The 27,947-nt window shown below is 38.6% G+C and overlaps 4 protein-coding genes across 6 annotated transcripts; 2 read left to right on the top strand and 2 right to left on the bottom strand.

The window, feature by feature from the left end:
- The first annotated feature begins 491 nt into the window (after positions 1-491).
- On the top strand, positions 492-4,891 carry abhd10a (abhydrolase domain containing 10, depalmitoylase a). Of its 3 annotated transcripts, none has more exons than XM_079451354.1 (5): positions 492-912; positions 2,118-2,301; positions 2,448-2,559; positions 2,658-2,795; positions 3,037-4,891. In XM_079451354.1, the coding sequence occupies exons 1-5, from the start codon at positions 840-842 to the stop codon at positions 3,376-3,378; spliced, it is 849 nt and encodes a 282-aa protein (XP_079307480.1). In that variant the 5' UTR covers positions 492-839; the 3' UTR covers positions 3,379-4,891. The 3 variants fall into 3 exon arrangements, with proteins under 3 accessions (XP_079307480.1, XP_079307482.1, XP_079307481.1); XM_079451356.1 differs by lacking the exon at positions 492-912 and adding an exon at positions 981-1,236; XM_079451355.1 differs by lacking the exon at positions 492-912 and adding an exon at positions 987-1,228.
- Positions 4,892-7,745: 2,854 nt separating this feature from the next.
- Positions 7,746-12,305, top strand: tagln3a (transgelin 3a). The gene is made up of 5 exons (XM_079487820.1): positions 7,746-7,883; positions 8,248-8,480; positions 8,848-9,022; positions 9,544-9,646; positions 10,476-12,305. The coding sequence occupies exons 2-5, from the start codon at positions 8,301-8,303 to the stop codon at positions 10,663-10,665; spliced, it is 648 nt and encodes a 215-aa protein (XP_079343946.1). The 5' UTR covers positions 7,746-7,883; positions 8,248-8,300; the 3' UTR covers positions 10,666-12,305.
- On the bottom strand, positions 11,887-18,853 carry LOC306912010 (uncharacterized protein). The gene is made up of 19 exons (XM_079487772.1): positions 18,704-18,853; positions 17,355-17,897; positions 16,775-16,886; positions 16,592-16,638; positions 16,399-16,515; positions 16,139-16,264; positions 15,891-16,055; positions 15,693-15,814; positions 15,253-15,571; positions 15,048-15,138; positions 14,781-14,797; positions 14,513-14,635; positions 14,292-14,417; positions 13,877-14,020; positions 13,650-13,780; positions 13,260-13,362; positions 13,017-13,146; positions 12,726-12,847; positions 11,887-12,598 (listed from the first exon to the last, which is right to left on the bottom strand). Exons 2-19 carry the CDS (start codon positions 17,859-17,861, stop codon positions 12,539-12,541), a joined length of 2,562 nt encoding a protein of 853 aa, XP_079343898.1. The 5' UTR covers positions 17,862-17,897; positions 18,704-18,853; the 3' UTR covers positions 11,887-12,538.
- Positions 18,854-18,949: 96 nt separating this feature from the next.
- LOC306912016 (cationic amino acid transporter 2) lies at positions 18,950-27,080 on the bottom strand. Its single transcript, XM_079487788.1, has 13 exons — positions 26,943-27,080; positions 25,705-25,876; positions 24,372-24,742; positions 23,902-24,057; positions 23,308-23,470; positions 22,957-23,093; positions 22,524-22,746; positions 21,994-22,130; positions 21,605-21,707; positions 20,647-20,777; positions 20,362-20,528; positions 20,091-20,199; positions 18,950-19,933 (listed from the first exon to the last, which is right to left on the bottom strand). The coding sequence occupies exons 3-13, from the start codon at positions 24,739-24,741 to the stop codon at positions 19,782-19,784; spliced, it is 1,848 nt and encodes a 615-aa protein (XP_079343914.1). The 5' UTR covers position 24,742; positions 25,705-25,876; positions 26,943-27,080; the 3' UTR covers positions 18,950-19,781.
- Positions 27,081-27,947: the final 867 nt, after the last annotated feature.

The raw sequence follows: 27,947 nt of genomic DNA, 5'->3' as shown, positions 1-27,947 counted from the left end.
TCAGCGTGATCCCTATCTTTTTTGTCATTTGATCTTTTTATTATTGAGTGGCCAATTTCCCACGTATGACTGTTTTATTGCAGTAACAGTAACTGTACCCCCATAGCCCTGTGATAAACGTAAGATGTCCCAGCTCACACCACAGACAGAAAGACTTGCTTGTGTAGTGGAGCTGCAGCGCCATCTGATGGACAAAACAAAAATGACATCCGAGATGTACAAGTTCTCGTTCTTTTAAACAAAGTGCAAATTAGGCACAATTTATTTAGTTATAAATTTGATTAAGTGACCATTCCGTAGACTGTTTTGTCATAATTGTGTCTTAAATTGAATAAAATTGCTCTAATGTTATTCCACACATGTACAGTTCTGCCTAAAGGGATTGACTTGTTTATATTTCTCTTTGTAAAATAGTTTTATTTATCTATTGCAACGAAATTGTAATGACATGCATTGACAGACGTAAATCATGTCCGGTCTCTTTGCAATACTCCACAAACGGAAACACTCGTGTACTGTTGGTATTTATGCCATGACACAAGGGCTCGCCATTCTGATGCTAATGACATTACTTTGGAGAGATGGATTTAGGATTGCAAACAAGCTTTTGTTACAGAAATACTCGTTTTTAATGTGCTGTTTGTACTTACTGGTTTGCTAATGTTAAGGATGATTGAAGAAATGTGCCAAAACGATAAACACTGGTTGCGTGCCGTTTGTGCTCCACGCCAGCAGGTGGCGGTGATGGCGCCCTGCGCTCGGTTTCCTGCAGCACTTTGCGAGCAGAGCGATCTGTAAACCTCTGTTCTCCGTGGATCGCGGTGCAGCACGGCATCAAAATGCTCAGAAACTATTGCAAACTTCTTCAAATACATGTCCGAAAATGTGCAATCTCCCATCACTGTGCTGCAGGTAAGCGAATCGTTTAAAGACAGCGTTATACGAGGGGGCGTAAATGTGGAGGTGTGGCCAACAAAGCTAGAGAGAACTAGTACGTACCGGCGTAACGCGACGTCCTTGTGTCTACTAGTTTCAGTTTGTTTGTTTGTTTATTTGCTTAATTTCACCGTGAATACTCGAATCGTAGCAATATTATTGCAAATCGGCATTTTTGATTTGGTGACTTTAGCGCCGGAGATCAGAAAACCACGTGCGGCGAAGATGACGGATGCGGAGAAATCATTTGTGTCTGACCTCCTATCTAAACGCCATCAACTACAACTAACAAGTTAAATTGTGTGACGATTTGTCTTCATAAACAAACAAAAGTCTGCTATTATGTGGACTTACGTGTTTCCCGTATATTTGTTTTGTATTTCAAGATATGCAAAGAAAATAATTTAATGTTAATATGTCAGCAATGATAACTGTGGCTGTTTACACCATCGGTGTTAAAGAATTAAGGCCTTTGTAAGCTCAACAATCGGATTGTGGAAATGCCACTTATTTTATCTATTGGGAAATTCCTCTTTAAACCTGTTGAGACGTATCCCACGGGCTCCAGAGTTTAGCACTTTAACTTAAGACTTATTAGAGGAAAACACACATTCAAATCCAGTGGTCGTGTTCCTAAAAACATCGGTTTCTTCTTTGCTGCTCCTTATATATCCAAATATATATAGTATATATAGGTGGCCTTTAGCTAATAAGAGGTTGGTTTACACTATGTATATAATAAATAGTCCCTTTTTGCTTATACATATACGCTTAAAAAATATCTATAAGTATAAGCGGGTTCTGTTCCATTTTTTTAAGTTGAAAACAATAAAAAAAAGCATGAACGCAAGTAGTGAAACTCATCTAACGTTATTATAAAATAACACCGACTGGCAGCACTTCGAGCCACCCGAGTTCGAGTCCTAGGTCGGCTCCCGATTCCCTCTCTCTCGTCCCATAATCTCCACTGTCCTATCTTTGTAAAGATGCAATGGCCAAAAAAAGAAAATTGAACACAGACAAAAGCAATCCAATTCAAGATAATTGCAGAAAAATATGAAGAATGGAAACGTAAAATAATTTTGGCTGCATTGCATTTGGTGCAGATATCCACCACTGAACTTGTGATTGGTCTTTAAAAAGAAATTCATCACGTCATAAATTGTCTTTGCTTTGTTTAGGTGTTCGACACAAGACGACGATACAGTACGCGGCGCGGCCTGACATGCCAAAGCTGGCCTACAGAAAGTTGACAGGGAAGAGTCCAGGAGTGGTGTTCCTGCCTGGTTTTGCCTCAAACATGGGCGGCATGAAAGCAGAAGCTTTAGAAGAGTTCTGCAAGTCATTAGGGCATTCGTATCTCAGGTAAATACACTGCATATGTGCTTATGCGTCTAGGTATTTAAGCACAAATGCAATGAGAAACAAATATGCAGCCATATGCTTGGGCATGGAGTTCATTATGTTCATCCACCTTGACATCTGTCTTGTGTTAAATAAACCGTCTTCAGGTTTGACTATTCTGGCTGTGGATCCTCCGAAGGGGAAATGAAAAACTTTAACATCGGTGCTTGGAAGAAAGACGTCCTGTATGTCCTGGACGAACTAGTGGAGGGACCACAGGTTAGTGCATGAACACCTGTACAGCTGCGGTTGTCTAGACTGATTTTCACTCTTGCCATCGGAGATGCATGACTCATTTATTTTTGCATTATGGTCAGATTCTGGTAGGTTCCAGTATGGGTGGCTGGCTGATGCTGTTGGCTTCTCTTTCACGGCCGGAGAGGATCGCTGCATTAGTGGGCATCTCGACAGCTGCCGATCACTTCGTCACAGCCTTCCACGCGCTGCCAATAGAGGTGTGATGAGTCCGCTTGTCTGCTGTAAATAACCAGGGTGTTTTGCTGCTGTTCGCTTTGCTCGGTTTATTACAGAGATCTTTCTGACATCTGCTTTTGTAAATGTCATTTTAGAGGCGTCGGCTCACACTTACGGTTATATACGATTATAGTCGTGTAAAAAGAAATGATAACATGTGGTATATCAGTAAGATGATAATTGAGATTAGCCATCAAATATCTTCCTCCTCTTATGCAATAGACGAAGAAGGAGGTTGAAGAACAGGGCTCGTGGAAGTTCCCTACCAAGCACAATGAAGAAGGTTTCTATACTCTGAGCGTGGACTTTCTGAAGGAGGCGGAGAATCACTGCGTTCTCCACAGTCCCATCCCTATGTCCTGTCCCGTACGTCTCATCCACGGATACAAGGACTCCGACGTCCCCTGGCACGTCTCCATGCAGGTCGCCGAGCGGGTGCTTTCCAACGACATAGACGTTATAATTCGCAAACACGGGCTCCACCGCATGTCAGAGAAAGATGACATTAAACTGATAGTGTACACTATAGATGATCTTATCGATAAACTGACCACTCTGGGGTAAGAGAGTGCTGAGATGGACCAGTTGGGTTGTTTCAAAGGCCCTTGACTTTCTGGCTTGTGTATCACAAATGCAGAAATGTTTGAAGAATTTTCCTTCTGGTGTGAAAGCGTACAGTGACCAGAATACCAGAATGAACATTTTTCAGATGGTTTTGCTTTTGTGTTCCACCAAACAAACACTTTAGGACATGATTAGTAAACAGTGATGTTTTTCTTCTAGAGTGAATTGTTCCTTGAAGCTACAGAATCTTTCTGAGCGGTTCACTTCTGAAATGTTGTACGTTATCCTTATTTTCCATTTTTATTTCCGTGACACAGATTGCATCTGTTTAACAAAAGGAAATACAATCAAGTCCAATAAGGACAGGTTTGTGCAGGCTTTTTCAACCCAAATCAAAATGCCAAACTGTTGTAGACATGTATCGTATCATGAACCTCACATTATTCCTTGTTGTTTATATTGTTTCTTGTTCAACTCTTATGGGATCATATTGGGAACGCTAAAACCTGTTAAAGCCTTATTATGTTTGCAAATTTGTACGAGTAGTCGGGCACAGTGTTTCAATTGTGAAGGGTATGATCACCGTAATGTCGTCAGATTTCACTCCTGAAATACACTTGGTTCTCATGTAATATGTATTTTTTGTCTGAAAGGTGTGGCGTTCATCTTGAGGTTGACTTGACTCTGTAATGAGTTGCTTTCTTGGACGAAGTCTAGAATAAGATATTATATGTATACACTTCATTATTTCAGAGCATCACTGTTTTTCGGTGAACTGGAAAAGAAAGTACATGCATATAGAGTCGACCCAGGGATTACGGTTTAATCATATGCAAGCTTTCTGTATTTTGTGAACAGATGATGGGAAAAAGAAAATGTTTTTTTTTTTCAATTAAGATATATATATATAGACACACACACACATATATTTACTTTACACTATTTCTGCCTTTTTAACTACCAGCTGTTTTTTCTGTGTGTTACATGTCATACTTTCCTTTACAGTAGTATCCACAGATTTAAAAAGCCTTGATTTCCTTCAGTGTCAAAGTTTTTCTTCATTTGCTTGGTGCATGTTTTTTCAGGTTGTTTACTGAAAGTATTATGACATTTTCCGTTCTTTTATCTGTAAACGGTATAAAAGCTTTTTCATATTTATGTCGTTTCATGTCATCATAGATCTTCCATGGAACTTCTTTTTTCGTATTAAAGGGATAGTTCTCCCAAATATGAAAATGAATTGACTCACTCTCAGAGAATAATCTCAATCCCCATTTACTCCCATAGTATTTATATTACCTACTATGGCAGTAAAGGGGGGACGAGATGTGCTCGGTTACTGACATTCTTCCAAATATCTTCTTTGTTTAGCAGAAAAAAGAAATTTATACAGGTGTGGAAAAATCAGATTTTTTGGGTGAACTATCCCTTTGAACATTATTAAAATTATATATGTCCTGTTGTCAAATATGTTTAAATGTATGCTTCTGTTATTAAAGCTCTGTGATGGTCAGCGTATGTCTGAGTGTTTTATTTATATGAGCGTGTGTTTGAGTGGCTGTATTTGTGAAGTTCAACATGTCTTTGACCTAAAACAGTTTTGTTAAGCTAAACCTCACTGTTGTTGAGACTTATTGAGACTTAATATGTTTGGTCAAATATGTTTTAGTCTGCCAGAAGCAGTACATTCTGGGTAATCACCTATTTACGTATTCTATATACATATACAGTACATACTGTAATGCAGTCATGCATTTTTAAACTATATACTTTATATTTATACAGATTTATCGAGAAAAGTTTTCTAATTCAGTTTTGTGTTGATGAAGTAACAGTGATGTTGTGAAAGAGTCGTCTCACTCCACAGCTTCACATTCTGCACACCGACTCGGTGTAGAGACATCTATGTCGAATTTGATTTATTAACTTCTGATCCTTATTTTGTTTTATATTTCTTTATTTACTCGAATCTGTTTTTAGTCAAAGTCAGACTGAGCATTAAAACACTACTCCGATGATTCAATAAACCATTTTATTTGATCCTTTTCACACTTCATCTCCTGCATGATGTTTTCCCCTATCATTTAAAGTTTAGCCATTTATATATAATATATAAATATACACATAATATATATCCTGAACACCTTTTTCTTGATTTAAAATTACATTAGAAAGAAAACGGTAGGACGTACGTAATTGTGAAATATAAAAATAAAAGAATCTAGGATTACATTTATGCAAAACCATCGTTATCAGTATCATATGTTTTCATAGTAAATATTATTCTTGGGATTAAATGTGTATTTTTTTTATTTACAGAACATGATGACACTGTAGAGAATGAGGTTTATGGTCATTCTAATGGCCCTGATAGATGGCGAGTTAAACAATCTTTGTGTAATATGTCTCAATAATATTTACAATCCCCAAGTGAGCAAAAAAACAAGGACAACTCCTTCAGATGTAGTAAATAATAACATAATCAAGATAAACCGAGACTCCATCACATCATGGCACACATTTTAGTCTGTTAAGGGTTATATTTCTGTGACCGTGAGGTCGGGGCAAGTTGGCACATATTAAAAATGTCAAACATTCATAAAAATGTGCTGAACATCCTCTAAAAATAGGAATTCTTTGTGAAAGATTTATTTATTTATAGTTTATGTCAACATTACTCTTAAAAATAGTATGTGTGTGGGGTATGTTGTCACACATGTTCACATGAGCTCAATCTGTGTTTTTTCTTGACGGTGGAAAATACGGTTAACGATGGATCTGTGTTTTACAGGTGCGATTGCTGTGCTCCGTTTGTCATGGGCAGGCAAGCCAAGAGATGTTTTCATTTGAAGCGATACTGAGATACTGGGCCCCAACCATTCCCCCATACATATGGGGTCACACCAGACAAGAGCATGTAAACAATTTATAAAAGTACTTAACCTTCACTGTTCATGTACATTTTTAATCATTCTTGGGCGTTCTCGTACAAGTTCGGCCAGTGACCCAGTCTTCAAAAGAAAAGACATCTTGGTCTATGTAAATATACTGTATTGTATACTCAGTGCTGTATATATTGTACCTTATCAGTGCTGTATAAACATGGTATAATGATATTTTGAAGAGTTTCAAATGGCTTCAAGATAACTAAATAAGGTCTGACTTTGACAGGAAAATGACTATTGGACTGCTCTGAGCAGAAGTTCAGTATTACATGGACATGGGACACCTGATGTTTGACCCTTATATGATGACTGAGTATTTGTCATTCACAGCTATACATCACCATAAACCCTTTACAGCAAATACAACACAGTGCATTGAAATTCAAGTCTTTATTGTGTTTTCCAGTGAGACCAGCAGGCCGTACATGGACATGTTGAGGAATGTGAGCGCACAGCTGGATGCACACACAAGGCCAACAGTGATTGATGTGGACTGATTGATGGATTGAAGACAATAGAGAATGCTGAGGCAGCTTTGCTGATGTCAGGGCTGAGCGCAAAGCAACAGCCAATGTTTTCTTTTCTCAAAGAGGTCTTTCAGAGATGTCTGCTAGAAGTCCAGTTTAAAGTGCTTTATTTACATAAAGCATTTTAAAAGTAGCTTTGTATAACATTTAATGTTTATTGAAGATGAAGGTGCAATTCGCAACCTCGCCGTTTTATACACTAGACCTTTAACTCTGATCTTCAATTTGTGGCAGCAGTAGGCTATCATTTAGCATAATATTTTAGAGTGTGTATACTTAGTGGCTATGCTATAACAAAATATTTATATAGTTACATTCAACAACAACAAACTGTTGTGGACATATTGTTTTGTAGCAATAACTTGAATGCACAATACATTGCTGGAGCTTTGGTTTTTCTGCATAAATGTTTACGTCTCATCCGCTTTGAATGTTTTACAATCTATTACAATCTAACACAACAACATGAATTCTCTTTTTATGGTCAGAAAGCTATTTTTCGTCATAAACCATTGTAAAACGCGTGCCAACCGTAAGCGTTTGCGTCCTGTTCACTACTATGGGAAGTCTTGCCCTGACCAATATGGCGGCGCCGTTTTCACGCATCAATGGGTTCAATGAAGCGTTTTTCTATTATAGTTCCCAGCCCTTCCGACTCTACATCACTGCATTTAGGAAAATAAACCATAGTTTTATCAAATTGCGTATGGTAGCCGTTCTTTGGCAAATTAAATTGATTCACATTTGCTTTGCGAGCTACAAATGTGTATTGTGTAGTGTAGTGTAGTGTAATGTAGTGAGTCAAATTTGCCTAATGCATTTATTACAAATGCTCAGTGAAGTAAAACCAAGATACAGTTTGATAAGTGAGACTCCTCCCCCTCTCGTCTCCATCAGTGTAAGTGCGCGAGGCTTCGGTTTAGCTGACGGATGCTGCGCTGCGTCCCACACACTGACCCACACTGATGCTCATCCATGGTGCAAACAGACGGACATTACACGAGATAAAAACAACAGACAGCCTCCATCACTGGTGAGTAAACGCAACTTGTCTCGGTGTCAGTATAATACGTGTCATATTTTATAAAGGGAGAGGAGAGCCGATTGCATGACTTGGATCGTGCATTCGTGATGAAATGCAAATAACAGTTACATGATGGCATCGCACTTTCATGTTTCGATGCGCGTTGCATGCCAACCAAGAGACGAAAAGATGAAACGCGCATTGTTTCTCTCTCTCTCTCTCTCTCTTTGTAAGGTTATACAATGCAATGCAGAACAGATGTATTATGGACTGGAAACGTATTTTTTCCAATACAGAATTTTAAAGAGAGCAATTTTTCAATTCAATTGTCAATAAGATTCAAATATAATATTGTGCTGTTTGTGTTCTGCAGGAGTTCAGATTTTCAGCCCTGTTGGGTATAGGCGTTGATGTCTAAGCTCTGCCATGGCTAACAGAGGACCGAGCTACGGGCTCAGCCGTGAGGTCCAGGAGAAGATCGACCAGAAGTATGACGCTGAGCTGGAGGCTCGCCTGGTGGACTGGATCCTGTTGCAGTGCGGAGAAGACCTGGAGAGACCGGAACCTGGCAAACAGAACGTCCAGAAATGGCTCATGAGTGGAACAGTATGTGCCGATTATATGAGTGCAGAAGAATGGATGCGTTAAATGAAATTAGCGAGTGTTGTTCACAAGCCCTTCATTTGTTTCGAGGGAGCATTAGAGTAGCTTTGTAAAACAATTCATTAAAAACTGCTTTTGCTTCAGTTTTAAACTTAAGCAACCTTAACCTAAATAAAAAAATGATGTTATCATTTATGCACCCATATTTCATTCCATTCCTTTATGAATTTGTTTTGTGATATATAAAGTCATTGGCAGGTGGCATTATTGAGAATGTGACTGAATCGTGCTCCAGGCCTGTGATGCTTGTTGTGAGTGTGCGTCGTGGATTCAGTTTGAGTGATGTGTCTGTCTTCTGTCTCCGTCACAGATTCTGTGCCGTCTTATTAACAGTCTGTACCCGAGTGGTACGGAGCCCATTAAGAAAATAACAGAAACTAAAATGGCCTTTAAACAAATGGAGAAGATTTCGCAGTTCCTGCAGGCCGCCGAGGAATACGGAGTCAACAGAGGAGACATATTTCAGACGGTTGATCTTTGGGAAGGTAAAACAAAATGTCAACATGTTAATTTAATTCATTAGACAGCTAACGTTTGTTTAATAAAAAATTCTTGACTTGAAAAATCAGCCAATGAGAACTGCTTTAATGCTGTTTTTAAAGCATCTCACTTACATTTACATTTCGTCATTTAGCAGATGCGTTTATCCAAAGCGACTTACAAAGAGTTCTGGGAGCATTAAGCGATATGTCATAAAAGAGCAATAGTACAATAGGTGCTAATACAAAGTTACTAAATATACGTATATACACTACTTTGATATATTTCAACGTAATTCCTGAAGTTTCATTTGTGTTATGGCATATAATACAGATACATATCATAATAATGATACTATGCACGTAGTGTATATTCAGACAATGAGAATAATGAGAAAATTTTCTTTCCATTGAAAAATATCACTGGAAACTCAATTTAGTATATTCATTGGCTCAGTGAAGAGTGTAAAAGATGCTTTGGTGTTTATTCTGGAATCAGGTTTAAAGTGTTTGGTTGGGTGTTAAAGGGAAGGACATGGCGGCGGTCCAGAGGACCCTGATGGCACTGGGAAGTGAAGCTCTCACGAAGGACGACGGTCATTTCCGTGGAAACAAAGACTGGTTTCATAGGTGAGATGTGCAGAAGAGGCTGTTACTTTGAGAATGTTCTTGACCGCCCGAATGCTACATTTGATGCATTTCGCATCACAGAATCGGAAGTGATTATCATGAAGTGCATTTTGGTCCCAACCGGGTTGTTTCTCTGTATTGTTATACTGGCATTCACTTTGATGTTGTCTTATGTAGAAACCGTTTTAATTTAGTCATCATTGGTGAATGACTCTTAAAGGAAAAGTAGTTTACCAGAAAATTGAAGTTATCCCTTTGTTTACTCGCATACATCCATTTGTGTGTGTACGATCAATCATATACAGCCACGAAAAAAAAATGAAGAGACCATTCCAAATGTACATTTCATTTAGCATTTCTAGATGTATTGTGATCATTACAGTCTAGAGTTGGATGGAATTCAACAAAATGAAACATTAAGTCATCCAACAGCAGACTGACAGCATGACAAGACACCTAAAAACTGTCATAAAAATCACATGAAAAAATGATTGTTGAACTTTACCTAAATACATGTAGAAATATGACTGTTGTGTTGCTTAAAAGTGAATCTAAACTAGTTTTTTTCTTTGCAGTATTTGAGGTCTGAAACAATACAGAGCATCTATTCTGTTATTTTCACCTGTTTCTCCAGTTTTCATTTACTGCAAATAAATGCAAATAGAAACCACATTTTTATTTTAAATTTGGTAGAAATATTGATAGTAGTTCACAGAATGAAACAAACATGATAATTTTACCTAAACATACCTAGACATTTTGAAATTGTCTCTTTTTTGCGTTGATGTATTGTGATTTCTGTGTTTAAATCTCTGTTATTGCGTCTAAGGAAAACTAAAGGAAAGAAGAGGGAGTTTTCCGAGGAGCAGCTGCGTCAGGGCAGGAGTTTGATCGGTTTCCAGATGGGAAGCAATCGGGGAGCGTCTCAGTCCGGCATGGTGGGTTACGGCACCCCGCGACAGATAATGCGCTACGACTCTCCCCGACACAACGGAAATGAGTCTGACAGCAATCCCTAAACACTCCAGTCTGGTATGATTGAAAAGCTCTGATGGAGTGAAACGGTCAGAGTCGTGTATGTTTGTACAGTATACACGGTATACAGATACAGTGGACTGAGGCTGCTTACACCAGATCTGAGTTCACACACATTAGTGTTAGTGCTTTACCCACAATCCACCAGATACGCTGTTAAAATAAAATGCAAACATGAGTAACGTTGAATGTGTAGCCCTTTGTGAAGCTGACAGACAGGCTTTTGTGGACGGTCAGATGTTTAGTCTTGCATGCCGCGAAATAGAAACGTTCAAAATACAAAAGTCTTCTTTTGGGGCGTCATGGTTATATTCAGATCTCTATTTATGGTTGATGTGATGCTGTATTACACTAACACTAACACTTGTGACTGCAAAAATGATTTTCTTGCTAAGGATGTTAATCTTGTTTTCCAGTACAAATATCTCAATGTTCAAGATACATTTATCTGAGAAGTAAAACAATGTAAGAGATGCCAATTGTTCTTTCTATGAATTGAACTTCTTTCTTAATTTTGAAAGTTTTTTTGTTCTTTCTAACTCAACATTTTGGCAAATTTGTGTTGTGAGCATAACCACACTGAATTTAGAAACCGGCCAAACATCTTAAATTATTTAGCTTCTTTAAAAAAGAGATCTTGGGAATGATACAAATTAATCTAGAATACATCTACAAAAATGCCCGAAAAAGCCTTTCTTGCAGTCTCACGGGTTCTGATAACTTGCAGAACTGATAGATTAGTGCTGTTTTCACCAAAAAAAAAACAATGTTCACATGCTTATTTTCTCAGACGTCACAGAAGCAAACTGATGCTTTAGGGTCTAGTTATGTCATCATACAGTGTTGAATTGCAATATATTCAATGTGCAGAATCAACTGTGGTATTTATGAAATGTATCTATTTTCAAAACATTTCATTGGATTTACTTACATGTATGTAAGTCATGTAAATGTGCTTCTGATGCTTTATGATTGTATAATAGAGTATAACATCATTATGTATCGTGAGGTCACATGTTTTTGACAATCACACACCCTTTCCACTTTTTATGACTTTGAGAGGTCGTTTAACAGTTTCAGTATTGTTCATTTCATATTGTTATTGCTGTGGTGGTTTGATTTTAAATGTACCTCAATAATTTATTAGAAAAATAAGTTTTCATGATTTGTAACGTAATATGTAATCATCACAGTGAATTTGTTTTGAGAAATGTAACGTAAATGTATTCTTTTATTTTGACACCGGTTGCATAAAAACGAATGAGCAAATCTTAACAGAAAGGCATCAACAATCCTAGAAAGTGTATTACAGTGAATATAATCAGGTTTATCCATTTAAAGATACAGACATTGTTTACACCTTGATTAAAGAATACAAGGTCAAAGGTGTTTTGAAAAAAAGTATGGGATATTTACAAAGCCAAGAATGTGTTGAAAGCAAATGGGTACGTTCTCATTTTATGTCCGTTTTAAAATAATAATCAGTGATATGATGTAACACACACACGTTCACACACAATGACATCTTGCATCACTCCTGATGGTCACATGTTCCTATTAATGTGATAAAAGCAAATGTGCACACTGTGATGCACAGGTGACAGTAAACATACCTGACCATCACACAAACTGTAGTATTTGTGTTTTTTTCTTGTTGTACAAACTCGAGTTTATTTCAAGAGCTTACTGTAACACTGTCATTCAGATACACAGTTTCATCCAGTCACATCCAAACATCACATTGTTATGTGTCATGATGTGTCAAAAACAAACATTTCAACGGTAAGAATATGTAAACTAATAAGATTGAAACGAAGAAGAAAAAAAAAGATTCCAAGAACGTCGTCTTGCTTATGTTTACTCGGGGGTCTGGTCTGGTTGTCCATCAGTCTGCTCCGCCGCTTCACCACGGTTGACCTGGAAATTAAAACAAGATGTAAGAAATTTCGCTGATTTACGGTAACTGTTGAAGATAATAATATAGATGTGTATAAGTCTTCTGAACAAGGCACAGGTATTGTCATTACTGAAGCAAAACTTCTACCTTGAGGTTGTTGTAATGTTCGAGGCTTTTGCAGTGCTCTGATTTTGCTTTTGTCTCATCGCTGTAGAAAATATTACACAGCTTGCAGAAGAAGCCTGTAACTGAGATGACGTAGTTCACACCTGAAAAAAAGCAGAGGAGTATTTGTTGGGGATGTTTTTTGACACAAATCTATCCCATTGATTTTAAACCATTAATGAAATAAATCTGGTCATTCGCAATGAAAGTGAAAACGGCCTGTCCATCAATGTTAAAAGAAACAATCAGGTCACAGTGTGAAGTTTCTCTTACCCGCAGCGTGTTCGGGGTCATATGGACCCAGTGGGCTTTTGTCTTGCTCATCTGTGTCTTCCGAAGCTTTGTCGTCACGCACGGGATCCCCACACACACCTTCACAATCTGCTGCAGAGCTGTTGTTGCTCTATAAACACAAAATACAAGAATTCAATCTAGTTTCTCTATTGTTTTGTTATCGTAGACCCCAACGATTTAAGTTACAGGTGATGCAGTGACTGGTGGAAATGTGATGTTTACCTTATATGTGGCGTTCTTGTTTGCCTGCTCTCTTTCTGACTTAACAGGGTTGAGGGGTTTTTGTTTCTTCTTATAAACGAGTGTATATAGCTCGAGTGTTCTCCTACAACAACAAGAACAGGGCCCAAACTGAAAACGCCACTACAGTAGGGTTGAAAGAAAAAAGGCTGATAGAGAGAGAGAGAGAGAGAGAGAGAGAGAGAGAGAGAGAGAGAGAAAGACCTTTCTTTCTCTTCATCAGAAAAAAGAAATGTATTCAGGTTTGGAACAACTTGACGAAATGATGACACAGGTAAATTATGACACAACTAAAATTTTTGGGTGGAGTATCCCTTTCATGACAACGTTTCATTTCAAGGCTGCACAAAAATAAACGAATGAATCACTCACCAGCGAATCAGTGAGTCTCCTTTCCTGCAAATGTCGACCTTAAGCAACGAACCCCAAAATTTGCAAGGCCTGCGCATGTAATACGAAACAATCTTCTCAGCCGATTTTGTAGTTTCGAACTGTATGTAACACTGATGGGAAAAAGAGGCCGCAGAATAAATGATTAGCATGAACGTCAGGTGCTGCTCCGAATGTTAATACGTGTGTGTGTGTCTGTGTATACGTACAGTTCCCACTTTCTTGTTAAGAAAGTAACCGGTCAGCTTTCCAAAGGACTTGACAAGATGAAAGATGTTCATGTGCGTGTATCTCTGCTGCGCGGGTGCAAAAGTAGGAAGACCACTGATGAAAATGGATCTCCCGCTAGGGCTCTGAAAATTATACAGGGTTTGAAACCATTACAACTATTTTACTTTTATCACCAGGATTGCTTAATGCATTTACAACAAGGGTTCTGGCTAACGTAGGTCATAATTTCACTTTTTTCATTCTAAATAACTATGTTCACTTTTAAAGAAAGACAGGTGCTACCAGACAGATGTTATCTAACAGATTTCATGTAACAATCACACCACAAACAGTTGAAAAATGTCATTGAAAGGTGATCCCTGTTCAAATCTCTGTTGTGTTGTGGTGTAGCACCTCAATTGTCTTCATGGTAAAAGACATGGAAATGGACACAGGTATCCCAAACAGGGTGGCTTTGTGCTCTTTGTAGTACCGCACCATTTCTTCAGCTTTCTGATCTGTTTCCAGTTCGATCATGGCCTACGGGAACACACAGGTATTGGTAAAACGATGGTAGAATGATTAAAAAAACAACTCACGTTTGGATTAAAGATATAAAAAAAGTGTACACAGACCTCCTGTTTGCACACAGATGTAGTATGCTTGACTATACTGCCAAAGGGTGCACAGAGTCTCCAGAGTTCCTTCAACAGGTCGGGGGTCTTTCTGACGGGCCACACCACCACCACTCTACCTTTCTATGAGACACACACACGCATTAAAGCATTTGGCATTAAGTTCCCATAAAGAACATCGGCTGGTAGGCGTAACTTGGCTTTTACTGTTGTTCTAATGCAAAGACATGCAACAACTAGGTCATCAAATGAGAACTGTGACACTGACCTTTGGCCCTGATGAATCTAGAACAAAAATAAGGAAAGAAGTCTTACTGACAGCACTGAATGCATTGTGGGACAACTGTGAATGTTAGTGGTCATATCGTTTCATGTGTCTTTCACATTGCTGTTGGATGACTTTATGTTACTCGTGAGGGTTAATTTTGTTGAAATTCAACAGACAATGACCATAATACATCTAGAAATGCTGATGACATGAAAATCTGGAACGATCTCTTATTATTCGACAGATATTTGGGACAGTTTGATGTACCTAAAGCCGTTTCGCCTGCTGTGCTGTCCAGCTCATCTAATGTCACGAAATCCTCAATGTTTTCTGGGAATTCTGTATCGTCGAAACCATCCTGAAAATACAAAAGGCATTCATACTGCGTTCAGTCACATCAATATGAATCATTAATATTCATTATCTGCAACTAGGCTGACTTCATCTAGTGTCTTTAAGGTGTTAGACGGACCTGTTCATCTGGATGTTCCTCTAGACCTCTTGTTCTATTCTCCTCTCTCTCTTCGTCAACAGCAGTCTCCTCCCCCTCAGTCTTTATCTTCTTGTCTTCCGTTTGCTTCATGACATCATCCGCTGTGTCATCAAGCAGTCCAGGTTCATCCTCCATCTGAATGCCCTCTTCGTCCTCCAGCATCCTCTCCTCTTCGTCTTTTTCTGTGACGTCCTGGCTGGAGCTGTCACCTTTCTCCTTGCTGCTAGAGGACTCATCTCTCGATTTGCTGCTGGTGCCGGAATCAGATTTCCTGGACGGACGATCTGGGCTGTTCTCCCTGCAAAAAGCATATACATTGAATGTGCAAGTCACGATACACGCAGCCCTTGTGTAATAAAAATGATTTGAGAAGTTTTTTCTCCCTTTCTGGATGCGAGATGGTAAAATGAGTCTCATACCGCAGACTTGTGATGTGGGTCATGCTGACTTTGACGCTTTTGCCTTGCATCCTCAGCGGGTTGATGTAGTAATACTTCACCATGATCTCTGCATCCCGCCAGCTTACCATCTCGATCAAAGCCTGAACACGCACAAAAACCTTGAAACACTTTGAAAAATCAAGATGACAAGAAAAACAGACAGACCGATTGCTTCACCTTACAGTCCTCGAATTTAGACTGCCGCACCCTGCCGAACATCCCTACGAGGTTTAGGACCTCGGCCTCGACGTCTCCGGGAGGCAAATGTGAGAAGCAAACCACAGTAGGCGGGTTCGGTCGTTTAGCTCGCTTTGGCAAAGGCTCGTCAAACTTTGGTGGTGACTGCCAAACAGAAAGGTCCAGGAATGCCCCTCAGTGATGCTAAAAAACGCTCAACTCTATAGGACGTGATGGGTTCTACTCACGTGGACGCCCTCCACTGTCGGTGATAAATACAGAGTGACTCGGTTCTCTTTGACGAAAGCAGGTTTCATCTGGTAGTGACTGATCATATTCTGCGCCTCCTTGTGGGATCTAAACTCCAAAAAACCCTACAAACCAGTGCGTAATATTAGCATTCACTTAAAAGCAACATCATTATTTAGCATTATGAGCGTTATGGATTTGAAGCGTATGAAACAATGACTTTTGTAATTTCATTATTCTCTTTTTAATGTTTTAGTACCTTTGCAGGGAACACCAAGTGTTTGACGATTGTGCCAAACGGCCTTCCAAGGACCAAAAGCTCCTCCACGGACACAGCGCCCATTGGAAACTTGGCGACTACAACTCTGGTTTTGGGCTGAGGAAAACACAAAAGCACAAGACATTTGAATTTCACTGTACAAAAAATTGACAATTTAAACAGGCTGAATTACCTTTGGAGGGTGTACATGGTCTAATGTGGTGGACTGCGACAGATCACCTTTATCACACGGACAAAATTAGATTTCCTTAACCTCTCATCAATTATGAACCGTTTTATCATTTTCCAGACTTAAAAGTGTGTCAAAAATGTTAATTTGATGCTGATTTCCTTAAAAATGCATAATGTTGTGTACCTGGGATGGGGTGTGAGCTGTAGGGTCTTTTAGGAGGCTGAGAAGAGCGAGAACTTTGCTGCGATGATTCACGTTTTTTGTGACGGACACCTAGAAGATGTTCTTTCCACGTCTATAAAGTCGAGAAAAACAAGTAACTGATGACAGATAAGTTCACATGCCGGCCTATATTGACTTGATTGACTGCTACAAACAGAACACGCCTACATGAAATATTCAAACGCATTAAATGGGCCTTTAGCATTAACCTCTTTGCGTTTAATTTGTATGTTGTGGGTATTTTATTAACAGAAAAATATTTAAAGAATTTTGATTTTTGGGTGAATACTGTTCCTATAAAGAACTGCCTATTTGGATAGTTCTGTGACATTAATATTAAACATTACTTCATCAGATTCTGTTATTTTGTGAGGTTTTTCTAAAGATGACCATTGATTTAAGGCTATTGACACCAGATTTAAAAACAAGAGACTCCAAAAACTTTATCAGAACTAAAACTTGCAGCTGGCGAATTGCAATTCAGATGCATAACAATGTTGATGTTATTTAAAAGTTGTTACTGTTATTTTCAGCTCACTACCTTTATGGAATTCACCACACACTTGCAGAGGGAACATTTGTGTGGAAACTCTGTGGGAACGTCGGCCACTTCCGCCTCCACGGCCACATCATCCCCACTTTGTCTTTCGTGGGATGACATCCTGTTTCTCAAGTCCCTTCTTTCACCCGTGGAGCGATGCCCCTCTCCTTTTCCATAGGGCTCATGGTCATAGCTGCCAGAGCGTCTTGAGCCAGAAGACGGGGGGCTTCTCCGCCTGTCACCGGTGCGGCTCTCGAGTGTGTCCGGCTTTTCCTGTGAAATTCTGGGTTTGTTTCTGTAGTCAATGTCTGTAGCGGCCGAAATCTTATTGGCCCGCTTCGCCTTGAGCTGCATAATTAGATAAGGGAGAGTCTCCACGCTGATCTCGCTTTCCGGAATCTGAGCGAGGGCGTCCACGTCTTCCGGGGACAAGCCGAGGGTGGCGTACAGGCTTTGCACATTGATTGTTTCCGTTTCGCCTGCATCCTCGCCACCGACTGACTCCATTGCGATCGCAGGTATCCGAGGAAGTCAAGCGACCATCTGAGTTTTAACACAGTAAAGACAGACAACAGACAAGGGATTGGATCATTCGCACAGTGAACAATATCATTTGTTTTTCATATGTTGTGCGATGGCATAACTCTTTATCAAATGCCCAATGAGAGATCCAGACAGACCTGCATGTTATAAAGGAATCAATAACACTTGCAAAGCAAGACTGTATTAAAATGAGTTTGAAATAATACTTATAACTTCGTTGATATATGTAAACGTATCCGTTAGTGTGACTGTGATCAACACATGTTTTAAAGTCTTGGTGTTATCTGTAGTTGACATTAGCAAAACTATTTTAAATACAATTCATCATTATTTATGAAAAATTCAACATTATCGCAGAAATAAGTTAGTTAGTGCTTATTTATCATCACCATTCATAATATTTAAAAATGACCGAAACAACTGCAAGCTGATTTTTTGTGTTAAGTGTTAACTTATAAGCAAATGCCTCTATAGGAATGCTAAAATGTTCAATAAAATCAAACCTGTGGACATAATACAGTCAAATCAATAAACACATTTGCGCCATGACGCGCAAATGTCTTAAATTTATAAAACCATTACAGTCACCAGTTAACCCCACAGCTAACCCGAACTATGATGTGTCGTCATACACGCCTCGTAAACACGCATATGAATTATGCTAAATGAACGTTACTCTTCTTTCACTTTCTGGCTTCTTTTACTTTCACACCGCTGACGTTTACACATATAACGCATAAATTAAGGAGGAACATTGCAAAATAAGTCTCAAATAGCATAATAAGACAAACGGCTTAAATAATTACCCAAACGTCGTTCAATTAATGTTTTTTATGGTCTGTAAACACTGACGGGAGCTCGAGGTTTCTTCTGTGGTGTATCGCGCTGAGGTCAAGACGTGCGAACAGCGCCACCTGCCGCACTGGAGGACAAGCCGCTGCAAGAGAGTCAGTCGCAGCCATTCTTCCCGTGAAATTGATCATAAATGTGTCAAATTCAACTTTTATTTAACCTTTTTTTATCATAACAAAGTATATCACATCATCAAAGTGTTACATTTTTCTCTTTTTATTTATCAAAGAGGTTAAGTCCGTCAACAGAAGGATGTCACTTGAACATCACTGCATCACTTGGTTATTTTAAAGCAGTTTTAAATCCATAAGTTAAAGCACTTACATGCAATACACATTTGTTTACAGTATAACTTAAAATATGCTTTGTTGAACAAAAATATAAGAAAAACATACAATGCATGTACTGTTTTACTGGACAAGAAAAGTGATATTGTCGTCGCTAGCCAAAATATTAGATTTGAGCGATATTAATATTAAAGTGATAGTTCCCCCAAAAATGAAAATGCTGTCATCATTGACTCACCCTCAGATTGTTTCAAATCTGTATAAATGTCTTTGTTCTGCTAAGCGCAGCGGAAGATATTTGGAAGAATGAGATTTGGCAGATCTCGTACCCCATTTACTGCCATAGTTGGGAAAATAATGTGGGGTGAGATCTGCTCGGCTACTGACATTCTTCCAAATATCTTCCTTTGTGTTCAGCAGAAGCAATACATGTAAACAGGTTTGGAACAATCTGAGGGTAATAATATGATGACAGAGATTTTTGGGTGAACTATCCCTTACTTTTTACATCTTGGTATAATATATAAAGATTGCGATATTTACTTGAAAATACAAACGCATTATTTTAGCTTACTATATATTACACATAAAATAAAGCATATTTATAATATTTAAAGATTCAGAGTATCTTTGAGAGAGTGTACATCTCATTCATCATTTGGTTTGTACACATTCACAGACGTTCTCAATCAAAATCAGATAATACTAAAGCCCTGTTTCAAGTGCCGAGATATTCATGTTGTCTTCACAGCTTGGTTTGTAGATTGGTTGTAGTGAATCCATTTGACTGTTCCTTCTTCAGTTTGCCATCAATGGTGTCAACACGGACAGGCTGTTGAGAAGACCGTTTCTTCTGTACGCTAAAGTGCACTCCATAACAGAAGTAGATGGCCAAGCCTGTGTGTTCATCAGGAAAATTAAGATCTGTCTGTATTCATTATTGTGGGTCATTGATGTTTCTTTAATGCGGTGCCTTTTAATAAGGTGATTTGTATTTCAAAAAAAAAAAAATGCCCAACTAACTATAAAATAAATAATGGCCATGTTGTCTTACCAATTGCCATCCACACTGCGTAACGTATCCATGTTTCACCTCCCAGCTGGACCATTAAATAGATATTGATGAATGTACTAAAGATTGGAAGTATTGGCAGCAAAGGGACCTTAAAGAAAATGTAAGAAGTTCACAGTGTATAAATCCTTTGCTGTTAATGGCTTCTGAGTAGCCTAGCTATATTTGTATGCATTATATCAATAATATACAATTTCAGTGGCAACTGCTCAAACCAATTATGTTCATTTTTGTGCAGTCAGCAAAAACTTACCATGAACGCGGCTTTAGTTCCACTCTGTGGCTGCCGCCAAATGACGATGGCCGTCACGACAAGACCCAGAGAAACCACAGTGGCGATCAGAATCATCCACCATTCATCTATCAGATTAGCTGCTATACCTTGAGATATGGTCACGCTCAAGATGATGGCAAACACAACTGGACAACACAAAAGACAAAAGACTTTGAACATGCAGCTATTTCATCATCATTTCAAAAAGCTATAAGCTACGTTTCAAAACACAAAACAAAGCGTCTAATAAAAACTCAAACTCACTGCACAGTATGGTCAGCAGAGACACGGCTTTGGAGCTTGCAGGAGAAGGGGATTTGGGAGGACGAAACGGATTCCATTTCTGATTCTTAAGTTCTTGCTTTTCGATGATTTCATTTGGGTCTGGCTGGTATCTGCACAGACAAAAAAAGAAACACTTAATCCGACTGGACAACTTTGTTATAATTGTACAAATAAAGCATGTCATAGTAATATGTATTAATTTAATACCAATTTTTTAAAATAACAAAACTAACAAAAAACTTCTAATTTCTCATCAGTAAAGGATTTTTGTGATTTGCCGTATTCTGGTAATCTACATTTTTACTCCGAAATCTTACACTTAGCCCATTGTTTTTCCTCAATGCATTAAAATAGCTTTATACGATTAATGGGATAGTTCACCCAAAAATGAAAATTCTGTCATCCTTTACTAACCCTCAAGCTGTTTCAAGAATGTGAATATTTCTTTGTTTAAAATATATATATTTGGAAGAATGTTTGTAACCAAACAGATTTGGGGCACTATTGACTTCCACTGTAGGAAAAAAATCTACGATAGTCAATGGTGACCCAAAATTGTTGAAACATTTGTTTTGTTTTGAATAAAAAGTTCATGCAGGTTTGGAATAACTTGGGGGTAAGTAACTAATGACAGAATGTTAATTTTTCGATAAATAATAAAAATATAATAATAATAATGCATTTTATTAATAACGCACATTTCTTGCACCCAAAGCGCTACAAGTAGTTAATACATAAAAGTAAATACAAATACACTATTAGTCTGTAATGCTGGAAATGCAAAATGATTGCATTATAAATGTTTTAATAAAAAATATGTTTATTTCTATATATCATTTTTAAGTAATGGCATATGTTTTGTGTGAATGGTTTTTTCGTGGGGATGTCCCAGTAAACATTACCCATTGTAAACATCTTACCCATTGTTTCACCATACCTTAGAATTAGGATGCAAATGGCTACAAGCGTGTAGGCAAAGAGAGTTCCAATAGACATCATGTCTACTAGAGCCTTCAGGTCAAACACCAACGCCATGATTGCTGAAAATCACAAAGAGTCATATCAGGCAAAATCATCGCATTTACATGTGCTAATAACAAGAGGAAGAAACGATTTGTTTGATCTCAAAGGTTAAAGACACGGATCAGAAGGATCTTATTCACATAAAGGTATTTGTACATGAAGTTTATAAAGTGTGCTTCTAGCAAACATTACAAACTGCTACGAATATGAATGAGATCAGCTTGACCGCTTCAAACAAAATGGGTTTCTGAGGTGTGCCACACGGGTTAGTTCACATTATGGCGTATTATGGAGCTGTGTTACCTGCTATCACTCCAGAAGCGAGTGTGGCGACGACCGGGCTCTGTCGGGCGCTCATTTTACTCAGAGGTTTGAAAAGCAGCCCGTCTCTGGCCATGGCAAACAACACACGGGGCATCGGAAACATGGAACCTAGCAGACTGTTCAATAGTAAACAACATTAAAATAGACATTCATTTAAACATTAAAGATTTGATCATTGTTAAATACCATTTCAAAGGCACAAAACCACTATAACTTTATTTTGCTTTTTCTGTGGAGCAGAGGAGTTTAGTTGCTTGCTCTAAAAAATGAGCAAGTTTTTCAGCCCCACAAGTAAAACGTGTTTCAACCATGACAGGTGAATAATTAACTTCCGTGTCCGTGCATCCTGGATTCTCACAGATCATCAGATATCAAGCCTTAACAACTAATGACAGTCAAGCATAGTGTCCAACATTATTCATACTACAATTGACTTTACGATCCGTTATCTTCTTATCTGCTATTACACGATCGCGCTGTGCTTTACAAGTCATTATGAGTCATTTCACCTGGTTGAGAGAGCACACAGAGATCCGACAGCAACAGCGTACTTCGCCGGATCCCAGCCCACATAGGTGAAGGCCACAGGTAGGGGACTCTGAAGACTCAGTTTGTAGTAGGGCATCAAGAGCGTCAGAGATGCAGACACCCCGAAATAAGCCAAGAAACAGATTAGAAGAGAAGCCACGATTCCAATTGGGATAGACTTCTGCGGGTTTTTCACCTCCTCACCTGCGACACCGAGAGAAAGACCAGAATCATTTTGAGATGTATACCTGTACCTTACTGGATAGAAATACTACTACAGACTATAGAGAAGAGAATAAGTCCGGCTGATGCCAACCCTTTAACAATAAAATATATATATTTGATAAATGTCACAAAATGAGAAATTTGAAATGAAAAGCAATTGATCGAGTTATTGAATTCTGGATGAGTCACCTGTGGTCGCAATGCAGTCAAACCCCACGAAGGCATAAAAACAGGTAGCTGCTCCGGCGAACGTTCCATCGAAACCAAAGGGAAAGAATCCGCCCGACCCGAAACTGGATAAAGTTTCATTGGAACTTGAAAGATTTCTAAAAAGAAAAGCAGATTTAATGGTTCAAGAGTGCAACGGCTGCCAAAATCCTTTGCCTTCCTTCGGCTTATCTACATTTTAACACACTTTAACATTGTTATGTCTTTTTTAACTAAATAAATCTGTTTATTTATTATTATGAAAAGAATACAAAATTATTAATAATAAAGTTGTAAAATATTGTGTCACACTATTAATTTAATACAACATACGCAGTTATCGTGTAGTTCCAGATTTCCTCCTCTGTTATCTGCCAATTTCCGATGTCACCTTTGATAAATCCAGCAATGATGACGAAAATAAGCACGGCTATATTTACAACTGTAAAGAGTTTATTGACAATGGCCGACTCCTTCACCCCAAATGCAAGAACACCTGGGATGGACAAAATTACAGTTATTAACTTATTTATTTACATCTGCAATATACAAGAAACATACATAGATCAGCCACTTTAAAGGAATACTCCCCCCCTGTCATGAATTACTCCAATTTGTTCCAAACCTGTATGCATTTGTACAAAGATATTTTTAGCAACTGAGATTTCTGGTGTGGTAAGAAAATGGTAGTCAAAGAAAAGATTCTTCTTCTTCTTTTCCGTTTAACATAACAAAAATGACAGTACATACAATATTTTTTTCTACTATTACGCTCAATGGTGCCCCAGAAATGTTAGTCGCTAACATTCATCCAAACATATTTCTTTGTGTACAAAGAAATCTATACAGCTTTGAAACAACATGAGGATGAGGGATTCACGGCAGAGTTGTCATTTTTGAGGGAACTATCCTTTTAAGTATACTTGCCTGCTAACAGCATGATAAGGCCAGCGGCGAAGAAGTCCGGATAGGGGGCGAGGCCTGGTAAATTCATTGGTGTTTTTTCGAGGAAAAAATTGGCAATCTTGTTTCCTATCAGATCATCAAAAGTGCCGCTCCACGCTCTGGCCACACTAGATGTGCCTGTCGTAAAAACATTCAGATGAAGCAATTCAGGTGTACAATCTGATACTGACCCTCAAAACACTTGTGATAAAGCACACTAATGGGCATAATACCTCAATGACTCACGCTTAATGTTGTGGAATTGATATTTACGACGACCACTTATAGTTTAAATACGTCTAAGTGACAGTATTCAGGTATGGTGATGTATTTGTGTGATCATATTGGTTTGACATAAAGGGAAGGAAAACCCTGAACCATCTCAAATAAAATATACTATAGTACACAATGGGATATAGCGTCGATGTGGAAAATATCATGTAAGCTCTTGCCTATGATGTAGGACAGCAGTAAGTTCCAGCCGGTGATAAAGGCCCACACCTCTCCCACCGTAACATAACTGTACAGATACGCCGAGCCCGTCTTGGGCACCCGGGCGCCGAACTCTGCATAGCACAAGCCGGCGAACACAGACGCCACCGCGGCGATAAAGAATGAGATGATGATGCTGGGACCTGCTACCGTTCGGGCAACCTCTCCGGAAAGGACATAGACCCCTGCACCGAGTGTACTTCCCACCCCGAGGGCGACAAGGTCGAGGGTGGTCAAGCAACGCTTGAAGTTGGACTCTTCACCATCGGGCTCCAGTGGTTTCCGTCTGGACAGACTCTTCACAAAGGACAGCACCTTGTAAAAAGCCATCCTGCGAGACACGGATTTGAGTGATTATGTAATAAAGGATTCGTTGAAATCAAGTTCAGTCTATCATTCTCTGTCTGTATTTCTATTAATAACAGATGTGTGGTGAATAAAAACAATGTATGTATATTATATTACACATCAGTGCACAGGAGCAACCAGCATGAAGATATGATATATACAGTAGTTATGTAATATTCATTATGTAAGGTTTTATGTGTCAATGAATGAAACTGATCAGATTTCAAATGCTGTTTAAACACTTTAGATTACAGAGAATAAAAGTAAAAAAATCCTCTGTTATTGTCATGATCTGTTATGTTTTCCCCTCTCTTGTGTTGTTTTATGTTGTAGTTCTTTGTACTTTTCTTCATTGGCCCTTTGTGCCTTTGTCAGTCAATTAATGTTTTGTCATGTTCCTTGTGTTTTCTTTCTGACGTTATAGATTACCGGAGATTTCATTTATTAAATTCTTTGTTTGCACGTGGATCATCGCTCCCTGCCTGGTAACTCCCGTTACAGTAATCTAGCACCATACAATCACTAAATAAAACTGAAAAACCTGCTGAAAATGTCCAAAAGTCGTGTGATGTATCATTAGCATTTTTCTCTAAAGCACAGAATATCTGCCGTGCGTCGCTTATCTTATTTTTATGACGTGCACTTGAACTTGTACATTCCCTAATGAGAACTCATGAACCCTAATCGCATTTCTGTCTTGCTGAAAACAAACAAACAGATTGAATTTCCATCAAACAAAATGACAGTATATCAAAAATAAGCAAAATGTTGTGTTCACTTTTACCTTACCTTTAAAAGAAATATAAAAAGAATATATAGCCGTTAAAACACTTATCATGTGATTGTGCTTGACATATATTCACTTCTGTCATGTAAACCTCTCTAAAATAGTTTTGACATCATACAAAGATTAGCATCTGTAAAATAAAATATGAAGTCACGTACCTGCGCGTATGGAATCCAGGCAGTGTGTGTGTGAAGATGTGCGAGCGAGCGTGCGTGTGTGACAAGAGCACAGTTCATATCACACAGCTCCTCCTGTCAACTTTCACGTGTCCAAAACCTTCACGTGTCCTTTTGGACATACTCTGTTACATTTAGAAGAAATGTGTGATTTCTGGAGAAGAGATGAATGTTTGGTGAAGAATTTTGCCCTTGTATGCCTGGCACGTACCGTACAAGAATCACACAATGGCTCTTATTTCAAATGTGAAATCAATGATTAAAATATAAATGATTTCAGAACCAACAAGATGCCTAGAGCAACATACAGAAAAGGGGACACTTCTGACGCTTGAAAGGTTCTTCACAGCGATGCCATTGAAGAACCATTTTTGGTTCCACAAAGAACCCTTCAGTCAAAGGTTCTTTAAGAAACATCTCTTTCTTACCTTTTTATAATCTTAAGAAACCTTTTAGCCACGAAGAACCTTTTGTGTAACAGAAAGGTTCTTCAGATGTTAAAGGTTCTTTATGGAACCAAATGGCTTTCGAAGTACCATAACTTGGATACCTTGTTTTTATACATACACTTATGTAATCGTAATTATATAAGGTTTGTATATTTCAGTAAGGCTGATGATTCAAGGAAATACTAATGTCGCAGAACTTGTCAGTCCTGATATTACAGCAAGTTTTATAGTCTGATAAAACCTTCCATTTATTGTTACGCTATCAGATCTGCCCTGCTGAAGTCCACACATTCGTACCACACTATTGCTGTAGTATACATGTATTCTTTTCATATTGAAAAGTGAGCCAAGAACGTGCATAGCATCATACTGTGAATTTACTATATGAGATCACGTGGATTGTAAGTCCCACGATGCAATGCACTTGACACAAACTTGGATTTCCAGTGTGATCAAGGAACCGCAAGATATGCTTTATAACAGACGTGATTGAAAATGTATTTCTAATTGATATGTACACGCTATTGTCGTGTTTGGGGTTTATTTGTATTAAATAGAAGACTGTAAACGGCATATACAGTGTTCGTTTCATTCTAAACGTCCATTAGTTCATAATGTCTTAAACACGACAGCACCTTTAAACTGGACCATTAGGAAACGGTAGCTGAAAGCATGTCAGCTGAAGGATTTGTCAGGTTCAGGAAGGCAAAGGTATAAGACAACCGTCGTTTGCAATCATAATGAGACGACAAGATAATAAATGAGATTTACCACAGGTGTGGTGAAGCTCTAAACGTTGTCTTGAAATAACAGTCAGCGACTCTCAGTATCATACGTTGAGCAGATCATGTGAAGGGATGCAGCTATTTGCTGAAAGAAGCGCTTACGGGGCGAACGCTCTGGAGAAACAGATCAAAGTTCTGATTCTCAACTGCAATGGAAGGTTAAAAGACTAATCATTAATTTCCGTTTAATAAACTTTAGAAATGCGTCTCCTAATACTGTTACTCATGAGCGACCTGCTGTCACGTGTTTCTCAGCATATTTAAACCAACAGGTAAGATGCATCGAGTACGGATAAATTCACTTTAAACACGACTTCGCTCTTACAGAAAAACTACGGATTCAACTACTTTGTGAAACTAGATCTGTTCGAGCGAATTTAGTGGGTAGTCAAAATGATGTCATCATTTAGTCCCCATCATGTGGCAATGGGCGGGGTATACCAACCACCTCGACAAAGTACAGATAACTCACCAACATGTCACCTGTGGTCGCCATTGGGCCATATCCGCCACCAGTCACTCTCAAACAAAGCCAGAACGCGTCCAAAAGAGAAAACTACCCCATCTGTGCACCTTTGTAACTCACAATGATTCAGTGATGTCAACCATAAATGTTATTCTTCAGCAGCATCTACCCCGATAGCACATGTAGATTTTCATCTGCAAGACATCTGGCAGATGCGGTTTGCTCATCTACCCTACATCTCTGAGACGTCTGCTGTCAGAGACGTCATATGGACATCTAGAAGATGTCTGTAAGATATGGATGTACAACGGCTCTTTCTAAGATGTTTAGCAGATGTTTTCATGCAGCAGATGTTTTCCAGATCTCCTGTGCTATCTGGGTATGAAATGAAGTGTTCTAAAGCACAACATTATCCGTATCTGAAATGACGACTGACATCGGACTTTATTTCATGAGGACTAGAAAGTGGCCTACTAAGAAATGCTTTTTGACCAGAATAAACATAATTCTTAGAATTGTAAAGTC

Source organism: Barbatula barbatula (genome assembly GCF_947034865.1).
Source record: "Barbatula barbatula genome assembly, chromosome: 2".
NCBI lineage: Eukaryota > Metazoa > Chordata > Actinopteri > Cypriniformes > Nemacheilidae > Barbatula > Barbatula barbatula.
The sequence above is the reverse complement of the archived record's forward strand: the minus strand, read 5'-3'. Positions and strand labels throughout refer to the sequence as shown.